Consider the following 25,397-nt stretch of genomic DNA (forward strand, 5'->3'; position numbering starts at 1 on the left):
GTATATTTATCAAAGAGTGAAGTTAGAGATCACCACAGTCCCCTAGAGTGAAATTCCATCACTCTCCATTCATTTCTATTGGATTTTTAAAAGAGTATTTATCAATGGGTGAAAGTTCATCCTTTGATAAATACGCCATTCAAAATCTTCACTCTAAAGGACTGTGGAGATCTCTAACTTCACTCTTTGATAAATATAACCCATAGTGAGAGATGGCTATCCCGAAATTCTGAGCTTTATGGATAACCTGTTTCAAGATACTTGAACCCCTTTTCTTCAATATGATAACCAAAAGAAGACCTCTTATTGTGCCATAATGTTTAGATGCTATTTAAAATGGAAACAATGCTATTCTTTAAAAAGTTTAAACCTAGAAACTGCACGTACTGCACTGAGCAGCCATTGTCTCACCCCTAGGTCTGCCTATGCAGTTTCTCTGTTACAAAGCTCAATCATATAGTGAATTGAAGCCTGGACCTATAGGGCCGATTTACTAAAAGGGCGAAGTGACTAACGCTGGTGACGATTCACCATCCTTACCGCTTTCAGGCACTTTGCCAATTTACATCAGGCGCAGACGTAACTGCGCTAGCGAAAGAGATTTTCGTTCCTTAGTAAATTTAGTAGAAACAATTTGATGAGCAGTCCATTCACCCATTGAAATAAAAGAAGTAAATGTTTATTTCCAACATATTAAAAGCATCCGTTCCCTGACGTGTTTCCTATCCACCGATACCTAGTCATAGTCATTAATAAATGTACCCAATGTCTATTCCAGGGACTATGAGGTTAAATCTGGTGACAAATACAACACTATTAATTAAATAGCACAGAGATGCTCCCAGTACACATCTGCATTCCAGTCTTGGCTCTTATAGTGACAAGTAGACCTTCTTAAGCAAAACCTACTTTTGCAAATCAGCGATGGAAAGGGATTAAGGAATAGTACTGGCTTAAAAGCCTGGGAGAAGCACTCAGTGCAAGGCAGCTGCTGCAAATGCTAAATCTAATGCAAGAAATGAGGACGAGGTGACTCAAGGGACCCAAACGTAATTTTTATAATCCCTTCATAGAGCACAACGTGAACACAGGGCAAGATTTTTTGCATTCATCTATATAAAAATATACTGAGACTGAACTGAGAAAAGGTTCAGAGAAGAGGATAGAGAACAGTCAATTTGTGATTGGTATACATTTGAAAGGTTTCAATTACGACTGCAGGGAAACGTCCCAATTGCAAACTCCAGCCCTAAATCACTGTGTTTCTTTACCCACAATGCATTATTTAATTCCAAAGTTCCAGTGTAAAGCTGGCCATAGATGTTGAGATTTTTAAAAGATCAGATCCTCATAGTGAGACCACAATTTTCTCGGAACGATCGTACGAATTGACCATCAACTAAAAAGACCAATTTGCCAGGAAAACAAAGGGGAGCTGCCTGCTTGGCCCTGCAAACATAGAGAGATTGCACTGGGACCGACAAAGATTTTTTGACCTGGCCGATCAATTTCCTGACAGATGTTGGGCAAAAAAACGTAAGATGTACGATCGTTTGAATCCCACTAACCGCATGATAATTTTGAAGGATTGGTCGGACTTCCCTAAAATCGGTCGTTCGGCAAGAAGAATCGTCGCGTCTATGGGGAGCTTAACAGCCGCAAAATAGCATCCACCACGACTTGGACACAGCGCACCAATATGGATCTAAATTAGTGTCTGTCTTGATATATTTTCTTGTATGAATGGTGTCACTTTTGGTGCACAGCGTTAGTAATGGTATTAGTCACTTGAAACAAAGTAGTAGTAAACTGCAGTTACAGGTGCAAACCTCTGGCTATTCCATCCATGTGTGCAATGACACACAAGAAAGCTCAATGGACTGCATGTAGCTGAGAAGTATGTATGGATGCAAGTGCCTATAAATAGCATCAATGTACACTTAATTCTGTGTCCAAATAAGCTCAATGCAGTTGCTCTTTAATAAATAAGCCCTATGGCCCACAACTGCAAATAATCAAGCTCCATGTATTCATGTATAATTTTATTTATAAAGTGCTCAACACTGTACAGTTTTACAGAGTAAGGAGCTGCAAGGTAGAATAGTTTTAGATGGCAGTGGCTGTGGACAGTGGCTCTGAGTGGAGCGTAGGGAAAGACAGGAACATACAGTGAGACAAGTGAAGAAGAAAGGAGCCGAGGAGTGAAGGGCACTTAATATTAGCAGAAGGATTTTATATGCTATCCTCTGCTTAACATGCAGCCGTAATAGGGATTTTACCAGTGGATGAACAGGTATCCTCTTAGAAGAGAAGAGGATTCAACAGCAGAATTTTAGAATGATTGCAGGGGAGATACAGCTGGGAGTCTGGTTAGTAGGAGATTGCAGTAGTCTAAGATGGATAGGATAAGGGCATGGGGGGGCATATTGTGGCAATATTATGTAGGAAAAAGCAGCGGGGTTTGCCAGTGTTAAATTAACAGGATTAAGGTCATGCCATCTATAGTAATGGTAATAATTTGAAAGGCCAAGTTTGGGTGGAAAGAGCACAAGCTCCATTTTAGCTAGGTTCAGATTGAGGTGGTGCTGGTAGATCCTCAAGGGAGTTTAGATCAGTGATCCCCAACCAGTAGCTTCTCAGCAACTTGTTGCTCTCCAACCCCTTGTATGTTGTTCTCAGTGGCCTCAAAGCAGGAGCTTATCTTTGAATTCCAGGCTTGGAGGCAAGTTTTTGTTGTATAAAAACCAGGTGCTCTGCCAAACAGAGCCTCAGGTAGGTTGACAATCCACATAGGGGCTACCAAATGGCCAATCACAGCACTTATTTGGCAGCCCAAGAACATTTTTCATGCATGTGTTGCTCCCCAGCTCCATTTACTATCAAGTTTTCCACCAAGTATACTCTATTCCCTACCTGACAACTGAATCCCCTCCACCCTTAATATGCCCCCATATATCCCACATTGTGGCTATGTCATGTCACACCTGTAATCTGAGCTCTTGACTTTCTAAATCATGCTGACAAACGTCCACTCACTCCATATGGATAGACAAGATGCTTTTGACTTAACCACAGACTCATGATTAAGTGCCGTTTTGGGCATGAAACGCATAAGGCTAATGGTGTAAATATTTTTTTTTTACTACTATTGTGTGGCCTTTTTTGTTAAACCTTTGTGTGTCCACCAGCTAATTTTGCTTTGTTACACCTTTAATCAATCTAACCTTACATATAATGACTATATGCCTGAATGGATTCACACACATATTCTTTTCTCCCTATATTGGTTAATTGCAATATATTTTATGTTTCCTTATTTAAAAGCTTTCTTTCATTGCTCACATGTGCTCATTCATATAACATCAACTTAGCTTCCATTGTCTGCGTGCCTCAGTAGTTTTCAAAAGCCCGCCAACCTGGTCCTTCCATAGCACCTAACAATTTCAGTAGGCTGAATTATAGGATCCTTAGAGCAGGGTGCTCATTATAAGATGTGTTCCTGTAATTTGGGTCTGTAATTATTTGTTATTGTCTTCAGACTTCATTGTAGTTTGCTGTGAAATGCGCTGGCAACCTTCAAATTATAATTATATTCAGCCTTTAAATAAATTTAGATTAAAATGATCACGCAGGAGTCTAAAAACACAATAGCCCAATGTTAACAAAAACCCCATTTCCAGTGCATTAAAACGTGCATTTATTGTACATTATGTTAATAAAGATATGTAATGAATGGAAAGTGAATGTAACGCTTACTTAATAACAGTGCAGTACAATGCTATTTTTACAAAGCATTATATTCCCATCAGTGGAGTGAACTCTGGCCTCATTTGCATACATTTGCAGCATTTAAGTTTATAAAACACCATGATAAATTGTGTGGGATGGATCATTAACATAGTTATTGGTGTAGGTCCCAGACAAGTTACTGTCTCGTGGGATCTAAATCATTGTTACTTACACTACGGCATCCACAGACTTGTTCAGCCTTGGGGAGGTGCAACCTAAGATTTCTCCGGGTGACAACGGCTTGCATTGTGGAACAGTCACATTGTAGTCCGTCTGTAATGCCTGGCGAGCTGCCTGAGGTGGAGACATAACTGAGTTAACTCACTGGTGTATAGGTTCAAGCCCCCTGGCTGTTCAGCAAATATTTCAGAAATTAATTAGATCAGGCATTTCCATCCTTGAGCTATCAACAGAAACATATATACTCAGGCGCATCACACAGACCTGCTTTACCTCCTCTGTATTATACAGGTATGGGACTTGTTATCCAGAATGCTCGGGACTTGCGATTTTCTGGACAATGGATCTTTCCGTTATTTGGATTTTTGTACCTTAAGTCTACTAGAAAATCATTTAAAGATTAAATAAACCCAATAGGCTGCTTTTGCTTGTAATACGGATTCATTATATTATAGCTTGAACCAAGTACATGGTACTGTTTTATTATTACAGAGAAAAAGGAAATCATTTATAAGAATTTGGATTATTTGGATAAAATGGAGTCTATTGGAGATGGCCTTTCTGTAATTCAGAGCTTTCTGGATAATGGGTCCCATACCAGTACTTGCCTATAAATATGTCTCATTAGTGGCCAACAATAAGGCAAATGTTATGAATATATTTAAAAAAAAGTAAATATGGAGTATGATTATTATGGCATGCCTTCAGATGCTACATGGAGGCCCTTAAAGGGGTGGTTCACCTTTAAGTCAACTTTTAGTATGTTCTAGAATGGCTAATTCGAAGCAATTTTTCAATTGGTCTTTATTTATTTTTTTATAGTTTATTAATTATTTGCCTTCTAAAAACAAATGTTTTGTAAGGCTACAAATGTTTTGTAAGGCTACAAATGTAAAGTTATTGCTACTTTTTTACTCATCTTTCTATTCAGGCCCTCTCCTGTTCATATTCCAGTCTCTTATTCAAATAAGTGCTGCTGAATAAAAAGCTAAATAACGCAAAAAACACAAATAATAAAAAATGAAAACCAATTGCAAACTGTCTCAGAATATCACTCTCTACATCATACTAAATGTAAACTCAAAGGTGAAAAAACCCTGTAAGTCTAATGTTAACAGTCTGACATCAATTCTAGCAGCACACCACTTACTGTCTCCAAAGGGTGCATCCATTTCCCAGACTGCTTCCAGGCCAAGTGTACATCCAAATAAATAAATGAACAATGGTGTGTGACTCTGCTCTTGTAACAAAGTATCACTAAGTCAAATAGTCCATTGGAAAAAGTTATATGGTGGTCTCATCACAGGGAAGATACAAGACACACCAGCACAACATGGATAATTCTAGCATGCTTGAGAAAGGGGTCACGCCCCGAAACGTTGCATCCGCAAATAAACGAGCAAGGTCAAATCCTGCTACAATTATCCATGTTGTGCTGGTGTGTCTTGTATCTATACTGCTTTCGAGGTTGTCCAATTCCTCTAAACATCTAGCACCTGGAACTCGTGTGACTTCGGACGGCCAGGGTGTGCGAGTGTAAGTTTTTCTTTTTTGTAACTCATCACAGGGAACCCCCAGTCGAAGGGTTACCAATTGTTTATGAAATATAGAAAGAATTAAATAGGAAGAGAGGGAAGCAGTAGGCAGATTATTTATAAAATTAAAAAGTTTTTAATAGGACATGCATTAACCTGAAGCATTTCGTGCCTAAATGGGCACTTACTCACATGTAATGTGTAAGTACTATGAGTAAGTGCCCATTTAGGCATGAAAGGCGTCAGGCTAATGCATGTCCTAATAAAAACTTTAATTTTATAAGGAGAAGATCTGTGGCCAAGCTTGTACAAACAAAACAGTATGGCCCCATGTGGACACAAAAAGAAGTGAGAAAATGATGGTGTCCCGGATTTCCTTGGTGTACACTGAAATCAATATGTTGACATTGGGCTGGTATTTTATGTTCAATTTGATGAGACAGAACACGTTTTTAATAAAACTTTGACCTCTAATCCTAAACTGTTCCACACCTGAATGTTTTTGTGTTATCCCTTATGCCATGTACAATATTAAAAAGAACAAAGATTAGACAGAGGCTAGAATGACAATACAGAGAAGGAAAGTGGGAATTGGAACATCATATACACTAGTATATACATTACAAAGAATGGTTATATGTTGGTTAGGCACACTATAGAACAAAAAGCTGAGTACTCACTATATGGGGCTACCTGTCAGACCCCCATAATATTCAAGCCAGAAAAAAGTGAAGGGAACAGGGCACACCAGCATTAGGAAAGTAGCAAATCTTTTATTTTATAATAATGTACAAAAATTAAAACATAACCCCAGATAAGGGGTCTTCGTCAGGGGAACATGCTTGCATTTGGACAGATGATCAAATGCAAGAAATCACAAGGGCTACCTTCAAATCCAGGAGGAGGTCAAATGGCACTATTTGTGCATAACAAGCATTGTGGGTACTATGTACCTTTGGTCCCTGTTTGCCAGCTTCAACAATACTGAGCTTCAATCTTTCATTGGGTTACCCACAAATCACAGGCCTGTACATCTGACCAATGAGGTTGTGCCATTCCATAATATTGCAGAACTACTCAGCAGTGTACTGTTGAAAAAGGAACAAACATGGTGCATCCGTTTTTTTTTATGTACCTAGAGGTGCTGAGCTTCAATATGCCAACCATGATGTATCACAGGTTTTCCAATATTACAATTCTATCGAATCAGAGGACTACTCAGTTTCACATTGTTGCAAAGGTGAAAACTTATGGTACAACTAGGGATATATATTTATGGTTATGCAGTCCATTTTTCTTGCCAATGTAGAAAGCGTGGACTCGTCACTAAACCTTTTACCACAATGCAGTTGTATCAGCCTTATACTGTATGCTTGGAAAAATTACAGATGTTGATATGGTTCTTGATATGGCTGACCTATGATACAGTGAGGTTTGGTGGTGCCAGCATTATACAGAAAAATAAGGTAGAACTTATTTTAGTAGTCATCAGTTAGCAGGACACTGATCCCAAACACAAGGTCAAAGCAATGCTGAAGTGGCTCAAGATCTAAATGGTTGCAAAAGCCCTGATTTCAATCCAATGAGAAATAAATTGCGCTAACTGAAAACAGAGAGGCACAAGAATCATCAAAATATCAACATGGAGCAAATCTGCCTGGAAGAAATGGCCAAAATGCTTCCCAAACTGCATCTAAAGTATTTTCCAGTGTTGGGCTGAAACTATCAATTCAATAACATTAACAGGACTTCCAATGTTGTTGCTGTGTGTGTCACAATAAGGACTGATACTCATTTTTATGCACTTAATGCATGGTTGAAATGCAACTTAGAACACCTCTAAGTGCATAAGCTAATTGATCCCATTTGATCTGTGGTTAAGCAGTCTCCCATTTTATTGCCTTTTTCCAAATGCAACATGATATTTTAATTCCTTTGATACACATTTAAATGATATTAAATGTGAATGATTCAATCACCTGCATTTTGCTGCATTGGTTTATCCTGAGGCATTCTAGGCATTTATATCAAGGATTAAACACAGGATTCATAGTAGTGTAGATATGAAAAGTTCAACCAAAACACTTAAGTAGGGATGCAGCAAATCCAGGATTCGCATACTGCCCGGCCGAACTGAATCCAAATTTGCATATGCAAATTAGGGGCGGGAGGTTAATCGCATGATTTTTTGTCACAAAACAAGGAAGTAAAATTAGGATTCGGTTCGATATTCGGCTGAATCTTTTACGAAGGATTCGGAGGTTCAGCTGAATCCAAAATAGTGGATTCAGTGCATCGATAATTTTAAGATTGAATGTAGAACCCCCAAACCCATCAACGCAATTACAATGTGTTAGAAACAAATACATAACAGCATGTACATTTAGCAAAGCATTTTTATAAATTCAGGATATTTGTACTTTCAAACCTCTATGTGTACCTAGCACAAATACCTGGAATAAACTCTACTGATGTTATTGTCTAAAATGTCATAGACTCCATTATAATTAAATAATCCAATTTTTAAAAAAATATTTCCTTGTTCTCTGTAATAATAAAATAGTACCTTCTACTTAATCCAAACTAAGATATAAATTATCCATATTGGAAGCAAAACCAGCCTATTGAGTTTATTTAATATTTACATAATATTCTAGTAGACTTCAAATTAAGGAAAGATCCGTTATTCCGAAAACCCCAGCTTCCGAGCATTCTGGATAACAGGTTACATACCTGTACAAGTGGGATGCCATGGTAAGTTCTGACCAATGTGTTTTTGCTAGGAAACATATGTATCACCTTCCAAAATTCTTAATTTATTTGTTCAATGTTAAACAGCTGGATTTAGAGGGAAAGTGACATTACTGGAGCAAAAAATGTTTGCCAAGGTCAAGAAAACATATGGCTGCACCAGTTCCCATTTTCTAAGTTCTCAAATTTGTGTTCTTTGGCAATGTATAAAGCACACAAAACAGATAATGATTTCTACACATACACTGTACAACAAGGATTCTTAACCTATTGGTTGAGACCTAATATTGGGTCTATGGCTGGTCTCCTAATAAACTTAAAGGGATACTGTCATGGGAAAAAAATTTTTTTTCCAAATTGCATCAGTTAATAGTGCTGTTGCAGTAGGATTCTAAAATGAAATCCATTTCTCAAAAGAGCAAACAGATTTTTTTTATATTTCATTTTGAAGTCTGACATGGGGCTAGACATATTGTCAATTTTCCAGCTGCCCTAAGTCATGTGACTTGTGCAATGATAAACTTCAATCACTCTTTACTGCTATACTGCAAGTTGGAGTGACACCCCCTCCCCAGCAGCCTAACAACAGAACAATGGGAAGGTAACCAGATAACAGCTCCCTAACACAAGATAACAGCTGCCTGGTGTCCCACTGCGTTCTATTCAGTTACATTGAAAAGGAAAAAACGATAACCTAACCTGCCAGAAAGTAATTCTATCCTAAAGTGCAGGCACAAGTCACATGACTGGGGCAGCTGGGAAATTGACAAAATGTCTAGCCCCATGTCAGATTTCAAAATTGAATATAATATAATCTGTTTGCTCTTTTGAAAAATGGATTTCAGTGCAGAATTCTGCTGGAGCAGCACTATTAACTGATGCATTTTGAAAAAAACATGTTTTCCCATGACAGTATCCCTTTAAGTAAAGTGAATTGTTCTTGTACGGCAGACAATACTATAGTGAATAATGTGCCCTACCTGTTGTGAAATATAAGGATATTATAAGTCACAGAGGAGTTCCATGACCATATAAAGGCAGGAGGCTGAAGGTATACAGGTCATGGAACTGAGGTCAGGTGACTTCAAATATCCTCATAGTTTACAACGGGGGGGGGGGGAATTGCTATGATACACAAGTTTCAGTGAGTCATGTGACAGAAATAACATCAGAACTCACCGTTTATAACTGATGACATCAGAACCGTTTATAAAGATATAATTTACAGGATATTCATGGCTTTTGTGTTTTATAAAGATATCATTTATAAGATGTTCGAAGCTATTGTGTATTAAAATTAAATAAAACAAATTCTTTTGGGTCAGGAAGCAGAGTCCCAAATGAATTTGATCCCTTAAGAAGGTTAACAAACTCTGCTTTACAATACACAAATTAATAGGGTGCAATCTGAAAATTAAACCTATAAACTCAAGTGTAATCATTCCACAATGATTTATAAATAAAAAATCCCATGTGATCACTGATACCGGTGAAGATTTGTTTTTGCTAGAAATTGCAACAATAGTAATTGAACAGGATTATTATTATATAAAATGTTTCTCAAGCAAATTAAGCCCCAGTCTATTAAAGTCTCCCCAGATAGTGGAGATTCATTTAAGGAGTCTTGCAAGACTATTGCTCTCAAGATATAGCTAAGATTTGTGCCATAAAAGAGGATAAAACTGGCGTTTTCTTGTTTTTACAAGGAATATAGCAGAGCCTGTTAGAGGGAATCCAGGGAATACGCTGCAATAAAAAATGAAAGTGGCCTGACTTTATTAAATACAATGGTATATCGGATGTTTTTTAGCAGCTCAGCCCCAAATAAAACCCCCCTCCATTTTTCACTAATGTCCAGGGGACTTGACAAGTGCTTGAACAATTGATTTCATGAAACTACAAGTATGGGACCGGTTACCCAGAAAGCTTGGGACCTGGGGTATTCCAGGTAATGAGTCCTTATGTAATTTGAATCTTCATACCTTAAGTCCACTATAAAATCATTTAAACATTGAATAAACCCAATAGGCTGGTTTTGCTTCCAATAATGATTAATTATATCTTAGTTAGGAGTAGGGATGCACCGAATCCAGGATTCGGCCTTTTTCAGCAGGATTTGGATTCGGCCGAATCCTTATGCCAAGCCGAATCCAAATCCTAATTTGCATATGCAAATTAGGGGTGGGGAGGGAAATTGTCTCAAAACAAGGAAGTAAAAAATGTTTTCCACTTCCCACCCCTAATTTGCATATGCAAATTAGGATTCGGATTCGGTTCGGTATTCAACCGAATCTTTCACAAAGGATTCGGGGGTTCGGCCGAATCCAAAAAAGTGGATTCGGTGCATCTCTAGTTAGGATCAAGTACAAGGTTCTGGTTTATTATTACTGAGAAAATAAGAAATCATTTTTAAAAATTTGGATTACATGGATAAAATAGAGTCTATGGGAGATGGGCTTTCCGTAATTCTGGTTTCCGGATAACGGATCCCACACCTGTACCGTGAGTGTTTCTCTGAATTCCGAATCCTAAAACAGCATTTTGTTAAGCCATTAACCACCTACTGGCTAGAGCCATTCTCTGGGAAGATGAATGTTGACCACATCTCATGCTTTAGGGTTGGGGCAGACGGGCAGATATGCGGCGCTTCGATTTCCAAAGTCGCCCAAAGTTTCCTCGTGAGGCAACTTCAGGCGACATTGGAAATCGAAACGCCGCAAGTGCATTAGCGCAGGCGAATCTTTATTCAAGCAGGCGGAAGGCACTTTGCGGAGATTGTCGCCCCGCAGAAGAGGCGATTAGTCACAGGCGACTAGATCTCCCTGAATCTGCCCGTCTGCCCCAACCCTTAACCTTACTTGCCTGTCCTCTGGAAACCCACCTTTCATTTCACCCAAACAATGACAGAGGTTCCAAAAGCAGATGAACCACTATTCCAGATAATAAGGCAATGCCCTTCCAGAATGACAGTACATCAATGTGCACACTGAGGCATTCCCCAGGTAACTGCAGAAGTGACACTCTTTTACAAATACATGGTAGATAAGGCAATAACATTGTATTTTATATTTAATTCCTTTATCTTTCTTTTTCCTCTGGTAACGAAATGATTCTACTGAAATTCAGGAAAACTCTCTCACCGAGGAAGGAGGAAAAAAAAAAAAGCAAACTGCCTCACTCTACCATATTTCTAAATTTAACTCTGACCCTAAACTGAGACATATTTTTTCCTGATCATTGCTGTTCCCGGTAGGCCTGCAAATTCGAGCAACATCCATCAACTTGTTGTGATGGTTCTGCAATTGCTGTTCAAAAAGATAACAAAACCCATTCTTTGGTTTCAGAGGACAAAATCAAAAGATAATAATGGAGGTGCTCACATAAGTAAAATGTATAATGTCTTAGTAGCTGGGGCACTTTGATGAAGGGTTCCTAACCCACTGTACGAGCGGCCACAATGTTACTGTGTATTTTATATATATATATATATATATATATATATATATATATATATATATATATATATATATATATATATATATATATATATATATATAACAAGAATATGTACTAGAACAAAATAAAAAAATAGCTAATATATAAGCAGACATTCCCGATGCTGTGACAGGAGAAAGAAACAAAGCCTTTTTTATCGCTCTCCTTCTGCCTGCTTTGTAATTGAAGATATCATTCTTACCAATTAATATTTACTCTTTTTAAGTGTATGCAATTAGCAGTCTGACTCACACACACAAAGGGAGCAAAAACAGAAAAACAGAAAGAATAATATTTCCATTAAAAACAAGAAGAAAGGTAAAAAAAAGGCTTTTCTTTGCTTGCCAGACTCTACTGAATGAATAAAAAACAAGGAGCCAGACACTCAATAGCATGAGAAATCATACAGGATCCTGATCCTGTCTGTAGGATTCTGTATTTTAAAGGGGTTGTTCACCTTTGAGTTAAATCTTAGTATGTATGTATGTATGTATGTATGGATGGATGTAGTGATATTTTGAGATAATTTGCAATTGGTCTTCATTTTTTATTACTTGTGTTTTTTTTAGTTATTTAGCTTTGTATTCAGCAGCTCTCCAGTTTGCAGTTTCAGAAATCCAGTTGCTAGAGTCCAAATTACCCTAGCAACCATGCATTGATTTGAATAAGAGACTGGAATATGAATAGGAGAGGGTCTGACTAGAAAGATGAGTAATAAAAAGTAAAGTTACAATATAGCTGTAATTTTATAGAGCATTTGGTTTATATATGGGGTCAGTGTCCCCCATTTGAAAGTTGGAAAGAGCCAGAAGAAGAGGTTAAATAATTAACAAACGATAGAAAATAAATAATGAAGACCAATTGAATTGGCCATACTAAAAGTTTACTTAAAGATGATCCACCCCCTTTAACAGCCGTTGTGTAGGACAGGTTAAAGCAAAGTCAAATACCAGAATTTAGTTATTTTCTTGGGAAACCAATTGCCCCTTTCCTGTACTGATCCAGTATTAAAAGCCTTTACCATTACATTGCTTATTGATGTCATTCTTTTAATAAGCGATTAGTGATGTCACATGGCTATTTTAGAATATAAGGATATTAGTCAACTTGGAGTTCCATGACCAATTCTTATTCTTATTTTGCTAAATAATAAATACTATTACTGAAATTTTTTTTCTTGGCAATACTTTTTTTCCAGTGCACAGAAACACATTCTGGATAACAGGTCCCATACCTGTAAGAAACAGTAACCTGTACTTGTTCCCAACTAAGATATAATTCATTCTTATTAGAGGCAGATTCATTTAAAAGATTCTTTACTAGACTTAACATATGCAGATACCTCTTATCTGGAAAACCTCAGGTCCCAAGCATTCTGGATAACTGGTCCCATACTTGGAATTCTCCTTTAAAGGGATACTGTCATGGGGAAAAAAACTTTTTTCAAAATGAATCAGTTAATAGTGCTGCTCCAGCAGAATTCTGCACTGAAATCCATTTCTCAAAAGAGCAAACATATTATTTTATATTCAATTTTGAAATCTGACATGGGGCTAGACATATTGTCAATTTCCCAGCTGCCCCAAGTCATGTGACTTGTGCTCTGATAAACTTCAATCACTCTTTACTGCTGTACTGCAAGTTGGACTGATATCACCCCGTCCCTTTTCCCCCCCAGCAGCCCAACAACAGAGCAATGGGAAGGTAACCAGATAGCAGCTCCCTAACACAAGATAACAGCTGCCTGGTAGATCTAAGAACAACACCTGAACAAACAGCAGCCTGCCAGAAAGCATTTCTTTCCTAAAGTGCAGGCACAAGTCACATGACCAGGGGCAGCTGGGAAATTGACAAAATGTCTAGCCCCATGTCAGATTTCAAAATTGAATATAAAAAAATCTGTTTGCTCTTTTGAGAAATGGATTTCAGTGCAGAATTCTGCTGGAGTAGCACTATTAACTGATTCATTTTGAAAAAAGTTTTTTTCCCCATGACAGTATCCCTTTAAAGGAGAATTCCAAGTATGGGACCAGTTATCCAGAATGCTTGGGACCTGAGGTTTTCCAGATAAGAGATATCTGCATATGTTAAGTCTAGTAAAGAATCTTTTAATGGGTTTTGAAAAAAAACATGTTTTCCGATGACAGGATCCCTTTAAGTTCTTCACTTTACTGTGCCAGCATAAGAGACTGAGTTTTTGCTTACTGAATAATCCTTTTCCTTTTTTTCTGTGCGTTGTATGAAAGATGGAGTAACGCAGCGATGTAGGACCGATTACACTTCACTGGATCAAATTTGTCAACATCCAGTTTAAAAACTGGTTGAGCAAAAACATCATAGAGAACAAAAGTCCAAGCTCTGTACTTTCCAGAGAAAAACAAAAATGAAGCCCACATACAACTATATGGTTGGAATTGCCATTTGAGGATAATTATACATTACATTACTTACATTAGTCAGCGACTTGAAGGGGGGCCACATGGGACATAACTGTTCAGTGAGTTTGCAATTGATTCTCAGCCTTCAGCTCAGATTCAAAAGCAACAGTTATGACCCGTGTGCCCCCCCTCAAGTCACTGATTGGTTACTTCCTGGTAACCAATCAGTGGAAAGCAAGAGAGCTGTAAAGTTGGAAGTAGTGTTCTGGCTATTATGTTAGACATCCAGTCACTCCAGCCTTTATAGATTATATTTTTTAACTAACTATATTGAAACCAAGTTTTATTTTGCACATCTTATCTATCTTCCCAGCTGTTATTTTTATACTGAACAATTCCTTTAAAGGATGGAGTTTTTATTTCCCGAATTTCAATCTTTTATAAAAAGGAAGTTCTCATTTGCATCAACCTTTAGTACCTTATTCTAAGCAACTTTTCAACTGACCTTGATTATTTACTTTGTTTTTGATTATTTCGTTTTCCCTTTCTGCCGTTTTCCAGACTCCAGCTGAAACTTTTATCTGTTTTTTTGGGTCACTGACCCCAGCCTCAATATTATTGATATTGTTATTTTTGCTAACCTTTTCTCAAGCCCTCTACTATTCATCTTCAATTATGATTTCAAAACCATTACCTGGTTTGTCTGAGAGTTGCATTTGTAAATAACTCATGAGCTACAACGCATAAAAAAAGTAGACCAATTGGAAATTCTCTTCTGTTCTGTTCTCTTCTCTGCTGTCTGCAGCTTGTTTTACTGTGTACAACCCCTTTAAACATGTTTCTTACAAGCTTTCTGCTTCTTATGGTTACCCTTTAGATAAACTTGTCTGCTGGTAGGTGAATAGGATTGAGATAAGGTCACACCCCCCGGGAGCCCATCTAGAAATGTACATAGATATGAGGGTTGCCGAGGAATCCTCATGAGAACATTTGCTGGGACTTTAATAACACACAATAACCTGCAGCTTACTTTGTTCTTTCCATTGTCAAGAAAACAGTTATTACTCACAAAACACCTTCTGTGTGTTGCCCTTTAATCTCCATTCTCTTGCAGCACAAATAAGAAGTAAGACAATGTATATTAGTATAAAGGTTGCTTTGTGCTTCAGAGGGGCCTAGGAGTCTTATCTATTGAAAGACTCGTTGCCATGGAATCAGAAAAAGAGAACACCCCAATTCAGTTCAATCTTCAAGTGTTAATTATGAGGGTAGACTCTCAAGGTTGGGGTTGTTTTCTCTGGAAATAAGACACTTTGCGAGGGGACATGATTACACTTTACAAGTACATTATTAGAGGGCCTTATAGACAGATGGCGGGTGATGTTGTTTCCCATAAAATGGATCACCGCAACAGAGTCCCCACCCTTTAGACTAGAGGAACAGAACTTTCATTTGAAGCAGCATAGGTGGTTCTTCACAATAAGACCTTTAGGGCAGAGACAAATCGCTTCTTCTTCAGGCAACTAATCTCCCTAAACTGCCTTCCGGCTGGTTAAGAGGTAAATCGCTGGCGGGATAGCACTCGGATTGCTTCGGCTATCCAAAGTCACCTGACGCTTCCTCATGAGGCAACTTTGGAAAACGAACTGTTCCGAATGCCATCCAGCTGGCGATTTACAATCTAGCCGGCAGGAAGGCAGTTAGGGGAGATTAGTCCTTAAGAGGGGCTTTCATTCGTGATTGGAGAATTTATTCACCAGGTGCAAATTTGCGCCGAGTTTAGCTGCTGGCGAATAAATTTGCGAAATTGCAGCGAAAATTTGTCAGCGACAATTAATAGGCGCCCATTGACTGTAATGTGCGTCTGAATTGTCGGCGGCATCAAAGAAATTTTGACTCTGTCGTCAAAATTAGTGTTTCGCAAAACTCTGAAATACGTCGCAAATTTGCACTTGCCGAATAAATTCGCCAATCACTAGCTTTCATGATTTCTTGTGCAAACATAATATCCAAGGCTATAGTGATAATCTTCATCTTGAATACAGATATTGTTATTTATAGTTTATGTCAATGTATAGATAGGTCAGTAAGAGTGTGTGTGCTGGGTTTTATTTGGAGGGGTTGAACTTGATGGACTTTGGTCTTTTTTCAAACCAACTTAACTATAACCATATGACCTGAATTCCTGTGACATACCAAAATTAGAAGAGAACTCAACAAATCCCCTAGTTTTCTACTTGTTTTTCTTTTTTTTGTATTGAGCATTTTTGGCTGAAAGCTTAGAATGACTGGTCACATAATCGTGGCAAAAGAAATTAAACAACAACAATTTTTTTGACTTCTGTCATTGACCTGGCAACCAAAAAATATTGCTGGGTGGAGTTTTGTGAAAATGACAAACCTCCTCATAAAAAGTCCCAATTTTTACACTTTAAAGGGCATTTAAAGTCTAAATTAGAATAACGCTAGAAATGCTGTATTTTGTATACTAAATATAAACTTACTGCACCACAAGCCTAATCAAACAAATAATTTATGCTTTCAAAGTTGGCTACAGGGGGTCACCATCTTGCAACTTTGTTAAAGGAAAACTATACCCCCAAACAATGTAGGTCTCTATAAAAAGATATTGCATAAAACAGCTCATATGTAAAATCCTGCCTCATGTAAATAACCCATTATCATAATAATATACTTTTCTAGTAGTGTGTGCCATTGGGTAATCATAAATAGAAAATTGCCATTTTAAAAAATAAAGGCCGCCCCCTGAGATCGTAAGATTCACTGTGTACACATACAAACCACATGTAAGGTCACATGAGCCAATTAACAGACAGAGTTCTGCCTTTTGCTTCCTCACAGTTAGTGTTGTAGTATTTCTGGTCAGGTGATCTCTGAGGCAGCACAGATAGAGTCACGAAATGGTGGTTCAAGGCAAGAGATGTAAAAGGGCAATATTTATGTATATAATATATATTCCAGTTTGGTAAGATTCTTTAATATGTCATTCAATTTGATATAAACTATCTGTTGCTTAAGTATTCATTTTGGGGGTATAGTTTTTCCTTTAAACATCTTTGCAAGACTAAGAATGTGCACATGCTCAGTGTGGTCTGGGCTGCTTAGGGATCATCATAAACAAAGCTGCTTGAGTTCTGCATGGCTGGGAAGTAAGGCGGGGGCTCCCCCTGCTGTTCATAAGTATGATTGTTTCCCTGATCAGCAGTTAGGGACCATCTGACAATTCCTATCCACAGCAGTAAATGAAGGGAGAATGTCAGGTTTCTTATAAAAACATTACACATTTTTTAATTAAAGTATATTGGAGATAGGTTTCTTTTTCATTAAAGAAAGTAAAAATGGGATTTTATTTTTTTGCCTTTACATGCCCTTTAAATTCAGGGAGGTATGCATAACTTTAGGCAGGGTTTGGGTAATGCACAACTACTGTTAAAGTGTAGAAGAAATAGGTGATCTGTGACGCTCCATTGCATCTAACCATAAGTTAGGCTGGCAGGAGAAAGGGAGCTGCCATTTAGTCTTTCCTGTCTATGTGCGGCACACCTTGCTTCCACTGCTACAAACCGATCTTTCAGCGAACAGATAACAAAAAAACCCTTTGCTTCTTTTTATTTTTTCCAGTAGTTTCTTGACGAATTTTACTGTTTTTGGAAAGGTCAAAATCCTACAGCCAATTTTTCTTCCATTGGTTTCAGTGACAAAGGGCCTGGATGAAACTGATTATTTCCCTTGATCTATAATAAAAGGAGAATATTTCTGACCTTTGTATTATGATAGAGCATGTGACCATTTGATTTGTTCAGTGATATATTGAAGTGGACGCCTCGCTTGATGAAGACGGCTGCATCCCTACAAACGTTTGATTTGATAAATTAGCTTTTATACTGAAGATCAAGGGCCTTATTTACTAAACAGCGCTGCGGCAGGAGACATCTGAGCACGGCGTGTGATACCTTTAAAAGGTGTTTGTGTTATTGTGCCTTGAGGGGCTGGTTTGTTCTATAATGCACTTGGTTAAACATGGCCCCAGTGGTCTCATTTGTCCGTGTCTTTCAGTGGTTCCTTTATTCAGTTTGGAGTTGCCTCAAAAGGTTTGAGCAAATATGTCTAACTAACACATTAATCACTGAAGGCTTCCGTCATGGCAGGCTGGGATGTGAAGGACTTTATATATACGACCACGGTTGCTCAGAAAAGTATTGGAATTCTATTCTAGCACAAACCCATTAACCAGTGCACTGCCAGATGGGACTGCAGGTTGTATTAATTGCCTTCCCCACTTAATTTTGCTTCTCAAAGCAGATAAATTAAATGCTGACCCTGGGTAGTATATGAATATACAACAATTCTTTTCCATACCAAAAAGAAAAGGTATTTAACAAATCCCTGCCCCTGAGCTTCACTAGTATTTAATTCTTTGCAAGTGCATATTTCAAAAACATAAGTTTTTAGTTACAAGTTAATGATCATAAAAATTATATTCATGTCAAGGTACCCCCATAGAGTGGGCCTAACTATTTACCTCTGCTCTTATATTTATAGGCTGGTGCCCCACTGCTTCTTGGTGTTTTTTGGGAAGTGTGTCTCCTGACCAAAGCACTGGACTCACAGGCTAATCCACAGAGATCTCCAAGGCCAACATCAATAAGAGCACCATTAAATGGAATTTATTAGGTATGGGGGTGCCACAAACATGTGGAATTCTGGCCTAGCTTCCTACAGAATAAGGGAACTGTGGGAACACTCCAAGGCACAAGAATGAGTAAACTATAATGGAAATGACCGATCTATCCAAAAAAACATTAAAAACTCTTGTTTTTTTTAATGTATGCACCTGAAAATAATTGTCAGTGGAGAAAAGGGCCAGGAATGTGCATTGACCAACTTTCCTTTGTATGTTTTAAGAAATCAATAGCACTTCCATTAAAGGGGTGGTTCACGTTTGAGTTAACTTGGCCATTTCTAAAGAACTTTTCAATTGGTCTTCACTATTTATTTTTATTTATAGTTTTTGAATTATTTGTCTTCTTCTTCTGACGCTTTCCAATGGGGGCAACTGACCCCATCTAAAAAACAAATGCTCTGTAAGGCTTCACATTTAGGGGCAGATTTATCAACGGTCGAGGTGAATTCTCGAATTTTGAGCTATTCTTTGTATACTTTGACTAGGGAATAGGCCAAATTCGATTCAAATTTGAAACAAATGCGAATATCGAAATCTATCATGTACTGTCTCTCGAATTCGATCGATTTCGCTATTCCTTCGATTCGTACGATTCGAATTCGGCTGAATACGGACCTATTCGACCAAAAAAAACCAAAAAACTTCGACTTAATTTCGGTTGGTCTTTTTGAATTTCAATGTTTTTTCAATTCGAAATTCGACCCTTGATAAATATGCCCCTTATTGTTATTGCTACTTTGTATCACTCATCTTTCTATTCAGTCCCTCTCCTATTAATTCAAAAATCACAAATAATAAAAAATGAAAACTAAAGGCAAATATCACTCTCTACATCATACTAAAAGTTAACTCAAATATGAATAACCCCTTTAGAGTTTACCTATATTTAATTAGACCTGCACCCACACATCCCCTATACAATCCATACACATGTATGCGTAATCAAACCTTACAGATTTTTCTGAGAATGTCAACTCCTTGCGGCAAAGAGGAGAAAGAGGTAGATTTGGTTTCCCGGGGTTGACATCTATGCATCGGGAACAGAAGGTACATTGGAATGCATGATATATGCCTTAGATATAAGCTATAAAAATATAAATTTTGATGTATCTTACTGTAAAGGTGATGATAACATTTATAACTACAGATAAGGGATCTGTTATGGGGAAGCCATTCCTGAAAACAGGAAGGCCATCTCCAATAGACTCCATTTTACCCAAATAATCCATATTTTTAAAAATGATTTTCTTTTTCTCTGTAATAATAAAACAATACCTTGTACTTGATCCTAACTAAGATATCATTATTCCTTTTTGGAGACAACCATTAATTAATGTTTAAATTATTTTTTTTAGTAGACCTACGGTATGGAGATCCAAATTACGGAAAGACCCCCTTATCTGGAAAACCCAGGGCCCAAGCATTCAGGAAAATAGATCCCATACCTATAGAAGAGATGCTGGTACATTTACCTGAAGTGCTGACACAAACTGCACTGTGCTGACAAGTGCCAGTGATGCTCCTGCTTGAAAGTTGAAACGAATGGTGTCCACAAAATGAGACGTGTCGATCTTTATATCCACAAAAACGTACAACATGCGCACTCCGTGTGTGGCATCAATGGGAACTAAGAGACAAAAGGAGACGTGTAGAATATTTACCATGTATTCATCAGACCTCTATGAAAAAGCACTCACAAAATAGAGATTTTTTCTTTTCTTTCTGAATGTCACTTTGAATGAAGTGTCCATTGTTTGTAATTGACTTGACAATTAGAAACAATGGAGAGTAAGAGTGTACAATCAACCCCATACTGAAAGGAAGACTATTATAAGTGTAAGGTGGATAAAAAGACTTAATATGAAAGTCTATTGCACAACAACACGACGATATCTTCTTCTGGATGTTTGCTCAGTATTTCCAAGTGTATGCACCACATAGTTTGACTACAGCAACCACAAAAATTTGTTTCCATGCTCTTTAAAGCAAAACGTTTCCAAGAATACCTAAGAAGCACTAACGGGACTGATATAAGAGTCAGAAAGTGTTAACTGTAATGAAGGCATTCACTGTAGAGAGGTGGGGGTTGACTCATAACACTCTGTGACCTGCAGGTTGACCACCTGTTGGACGGTTTGGCCAACAATTAAAGGTTAGGGTTGGTGCGGGTAAGACTGGGGAAGTACAATCCATCACTGCTCCCCAAGATTCCTTGTCTTGGAACCAGAGTTGTGCACATAAGTAGCGTACAGTGCTAGAAGATGAGATTACGGGTTGGGTGTGGGTCCTCCAATGGCAACATCTTGCGGGTTAGGGTTCAGAGTTGGTTGAGTTTTTCCTGATCCACATATCACTGGTTCACTGTATCCGCATTTTAAGGCCTATATGGATTCCTAGAGCTCAGCGTTGCATTTAGTTATATTGCCACAACACTGCTTCCAGTGAACCGTGGCACTTTCAGCTTCAGCTGCTGGGTGAAAAACATTTTGGGTATCTGGCCCACTACTACAGTTGGGTCCAAAAATCTTTGGACAGAGACAACTTTTTTCTAATTTTGGTTCTGTACATTACCACAATGACTTTTGAATGAAACAACTCAGATGCAGACTTTCAGCTTTAATTCAGTGGGTTGAACAAAAAGATTGCATAAAAATGCGAGGAACTAAAGCCTTTTTTAACACAATCACTTCATTTCAGGGGCTTAAAAGTAATTGGACAATTGACTCGAAGGCTATTTCATGGGCAGGTGTGGGCAATTCCTTCGTTATGTCATTATCAATGAAACCGATAAAAACCCTGGAGTTGATTTGAGGGGGGTGCTTGTATGTGGAAGATTCTGCTGTATACAGACAACATGCATCAAAGGAGCTCTCCATGCAGATGAAACAAGCCATCCTTAAGCTGCAAAAAAAGAAAAATCCATCTGAGAAATTGCTACAATATTAGGAGTGGCAAAATCTACAGTTTGGTACATCCGGAGAAAGAAAGCGCTGATGAACTCAGCAACGCTAAAAGACCTGGACGTTCACGGAAAATACCAGTGGTGGATGATCACAGAATCATTTCCATGGTGAAGAGAAACCACTTCACAACAGCCAAACAAGTGAACATCACTCTCAAGGAGGTAGGTGTATCAATATCCAAGTTTACCATAAAGAGAAGACTGCATGAAAGTAAATACAGAGGATGCACTGCAAGGTGCAAGCCACTCATAAGCCTCAATAATAGAAAAGCTAGATTGGACTTTGCTAAAAAACATCTAAAAAAGCAAGCACAGTTCTGGAAAAATATTCTTTGGACAGATGAAACCAAGATCAACCTGTACCAGAATGATGGCAAGAAAAAGTATGGAGAAGGCGTGGAACAGCTCATGATCCAAAGCATACCACATCTCTATAAAACATGGCGGAGGCAGTGTGATGGCTTGAACGTGAATGGCTGCCAGTGGCACTGGGACACTAGTGTTTATCCATGATGTGACACAGGACAGAAGCAGCCAAATGAATTCTGAGGTGTTCAGAGTCACTGTCTGCTCAAATCCAGCTAAATGCAGTCAAATTGATTGGGAGGCGTTTCATAATACAGATGGACAATGACCCAAAACATACATACAAAGCAACCCAGAAAGTCCCGCAAACAAACAGCAACTAAAAGCCACTGCAGTAAAGGCCTGGCAGAGCATTAAAAAGGAGGAAACCCAGAATCTGGTGATGTCCATGAGTTCAAGACTTCAGGCTGTCATTGCCAGCAAAGGGGTTTCAAGCATTAGAAATTAACATTTTATTTTCAGTTTTTTAAATTTGTCCAATTGCTTTGAGCCCCTGAAATGAAGTGATTCTGTTAAAAAAGGCACATTTTTATGCAATCTTTTTGTTCAACCCACTGAATTAAAGCTGAAAATCTGCAGTTCAACTGCATCTGAGTTGTTTCATTTAAAATTAATTGTAGTAATGTACAGAACCAAAATTAGAAAAAAGTTGTCTCTGTCCAAAGATTTACGGACCTAGCTGCAGGTCAGCTTTCACTAGCATGGGGGTTAGAGATCCCCTTTAAAGTTATTTACGCATCTAACACAGGGGTGGGTAAACTCCAGCTTGAAGGCCACAACTTGTACCTTACGTTTTATCGCTATTATTATGAACTCATGGCAACACATTAAGAATAATCTTGCTTCTTATCAATATGGCGAGCATTTTGTAGAAAAAGAGTTAGCATAATCCACCAAAGCCTTATAAAAACTGCTCCGAACAACCATTTAATATCCACATATGGTATATACTAGATCTGATTCTCCATCTATTGTTCTCTTTCTGTTGTGGCCACTGCTGATTACAATGAAACGTTACACAAGGCTTGCGCTTTGAAAGTGTTAAGTGTGATATTGTCCTTGGATCACTTCAGCATGAAACCCAGCGTTCTATGTCTGCCGCGAGGCTGCTCTAGAAACCCTGTCACACGTATAATGGAGAGCCAGTCAAGCTGTTTATTATATAGACAGAGGAAGTATGAGTGATCTTATCTCCTATTCTCTCCGCCAATCTTCCAGCTGAAATATGGAACGACTTTCCCTGAATTTAGCAGAATCTACTAAACAGGGTCACAGAGAAAACTGTAAGGAGCATTAGAGATACCGATTTTTTTTTTATGCCGTATCCGCATAAAACATATACTCGCAAATGCCATTTATTGTAAAACCAGCAGCCTAACAAACTAAAAAGGCATGGAAACAAAGAGAAAATTTCATTTCAGATAAGAAATGCCCAAACTCATTCGCTTTCAAATATGTTTGGCAAGAGCTCAGCACATAAGCCAGACAAAACTATTTGAGATATAGGAAGCATTTAGATGGACTGCAGTTTGCCCAACAAGAAAGAATACCTTAAAGGACCTCCAAACCTCAACTGTAAAATACCAAAAACAACCAATATCATTCATACATATATATGGGGTTGGAGGTGCTTGTTTGAAACCAACCTATTAGAAAGTCGGGAAGCAATTTATTGCATACATTAGTCTTTCTGCCTGTAAGTCTATTGAAGAGCATTACAGGGAGACAACAGAGCAGAACGTGTTTGAAAATAGAACACAATGTTTGACCACAACCACACAGCAAATGGGTAATATCCTGAGTTGTGTCCAGGTAAGGGAGATTTTACTTTCATATATATGAATGATAGAAGATGCCTTTGCATTCTGACCTTTTGCTGCATTTAGAGTTATTAGTGAATTGGCCCAGAGTGCCCGGAATAACCCCAGGTCCCGCCTCAGTAAATTGATAAAAATGATTTTATAGAAACATGTGACTGCTTGTTTCTGGGGGACTATCAAGGACTACTGTTAATGCCCTGTGCCTCCACAGCCCTAAAACAGCTTTAAAGGGGTGGTTTACCTTTAAGTAAACTTTTACTATGTTATAGAATGGCCAATGCTAAGCAACTTTTCAATCGGTCTTCATTTTTTTTTTAAATCGTTTTTGAATTATGATCTTACTTATTCTGACTCTTCCCAGACTTCAAATGAGGGTCACTGACCCCATCTAAAAACAAATGCTCTGTAAGCCTACACATGTATTGTCATTGCTACTTTTATTACTAATGTTTTTTATTATGACCCTCTCTTATGCATATTCTAGTCGCTTATTCAAATCAATGCATGGTTGCTAGGGTTATTTGGACTCTAGCAACCAGATTGCTGAAACAGGAGAGCTGCCGAATAAAAAGCTAAATAACTCAAAAACCACAAAAGTAAATACAATCACTTGGGTGCCTAACATTTGGCACCCCCAAGTAGGGATGGGTGAATTTTATCCGCTTCGCTTTGCCAAAAATTCGCCGCCGGTGAAATGTCGCAGACGCCCATTAAAGTCTATAGGCGTCCAAAAAATTTTGTCGCGCGGCGAAATTGTTTTGACGCACACCGCCATACAAGTCTATGGGCGTAATTTTTTCGGCGAAACGAGGCGAAAAAATTCGCCCATCCCTGCCCCCAAGTGCAAAACGACTTTCCTTTTCCTTTAATTGGTGACCTGTGCCTGTTTCTCTCTGCAGATTAATGGCAGTAGCCAGTGAATGCATTTCTCCTTGTTAATTGTAGATCTAAGCACAAATCACTTTTGCATAAAAAAAAAAGAAAAAAGAAAGGACTAGAGGGGATACCGTTAACTGGCAAGGACAAAAAATAGAAAGACTGAGGTCCCTTCTCATATGACAAGCTCGCATCATTAGCTTATTTAATTGGCTTCTCTCCCCAGTCTCTCTCTGGAGCTTTCCTTTAGAAAGTCCCACAAAGTGTATGTGTTCTGCACTAACAATTATCTATGCGATGAACAGAATTAAGGGAAAGGTCACCCATTCTAATTCCATACATTTTTAGGAACTGATAACCTGACAAAAGTACCGTATGGCTATGGGGCACCACAGTGGTGCAAAAGCTGGTGTTCAATGAAATGCTTACCCAAAATCATTTTTAAAACCAGAGATATAGTTGGCCAGTTTTCAGCCAGGTGTGGGTAGGGCAGCCTATATGTTTCTATAACACAACACTAAACGGATTCACTCGAACACG

The 25,397-nt window shown here is 38.2% G+C and overlaps 1 protein-coding gene across 1 annotated transcript in view; it reads right to left on the reverse strand.

Moving 5' to 3' along the window:
- The window catches only part of dph1.L (diphthamide biosynthesis 1 L homeolog), a 176,510-nt gene that overhangs the window by 32,697 nt on the left and 118,416 nt on the right, over positions 1-25,397 (reverse strand). The window contains exons 5-6 of the mRNA XM_018246146.2: positions 20,306-20,460; positions 3,962-4,083 (exon numbers count right to left, since the gene is read on the reverse strand). Of these exons, the coding sequence (XP_018101635.1) occupies positions 3,962-4,083; positions 20,306-20,460 (277 nt within the window). The remainder of the gene's footprint in view (positions 1-3,961; positions 4,084-20,305; positions 20,461-25,397) is intronic.

The sequence above is a fragment of the Xenopus laevis genome, chromosome 2L, assembly GCF_017654675.1.
Source record: "Xenopus laevis strain J_2021 chromosome 2L, Xenopus_laevis_v10.1, whole genome shotgun sequence".
NCBI lineage: Eukaryota > Metazoa > Chordata > Amphibia > Anura > Pipidae > Xenopus > Xenopus laevis.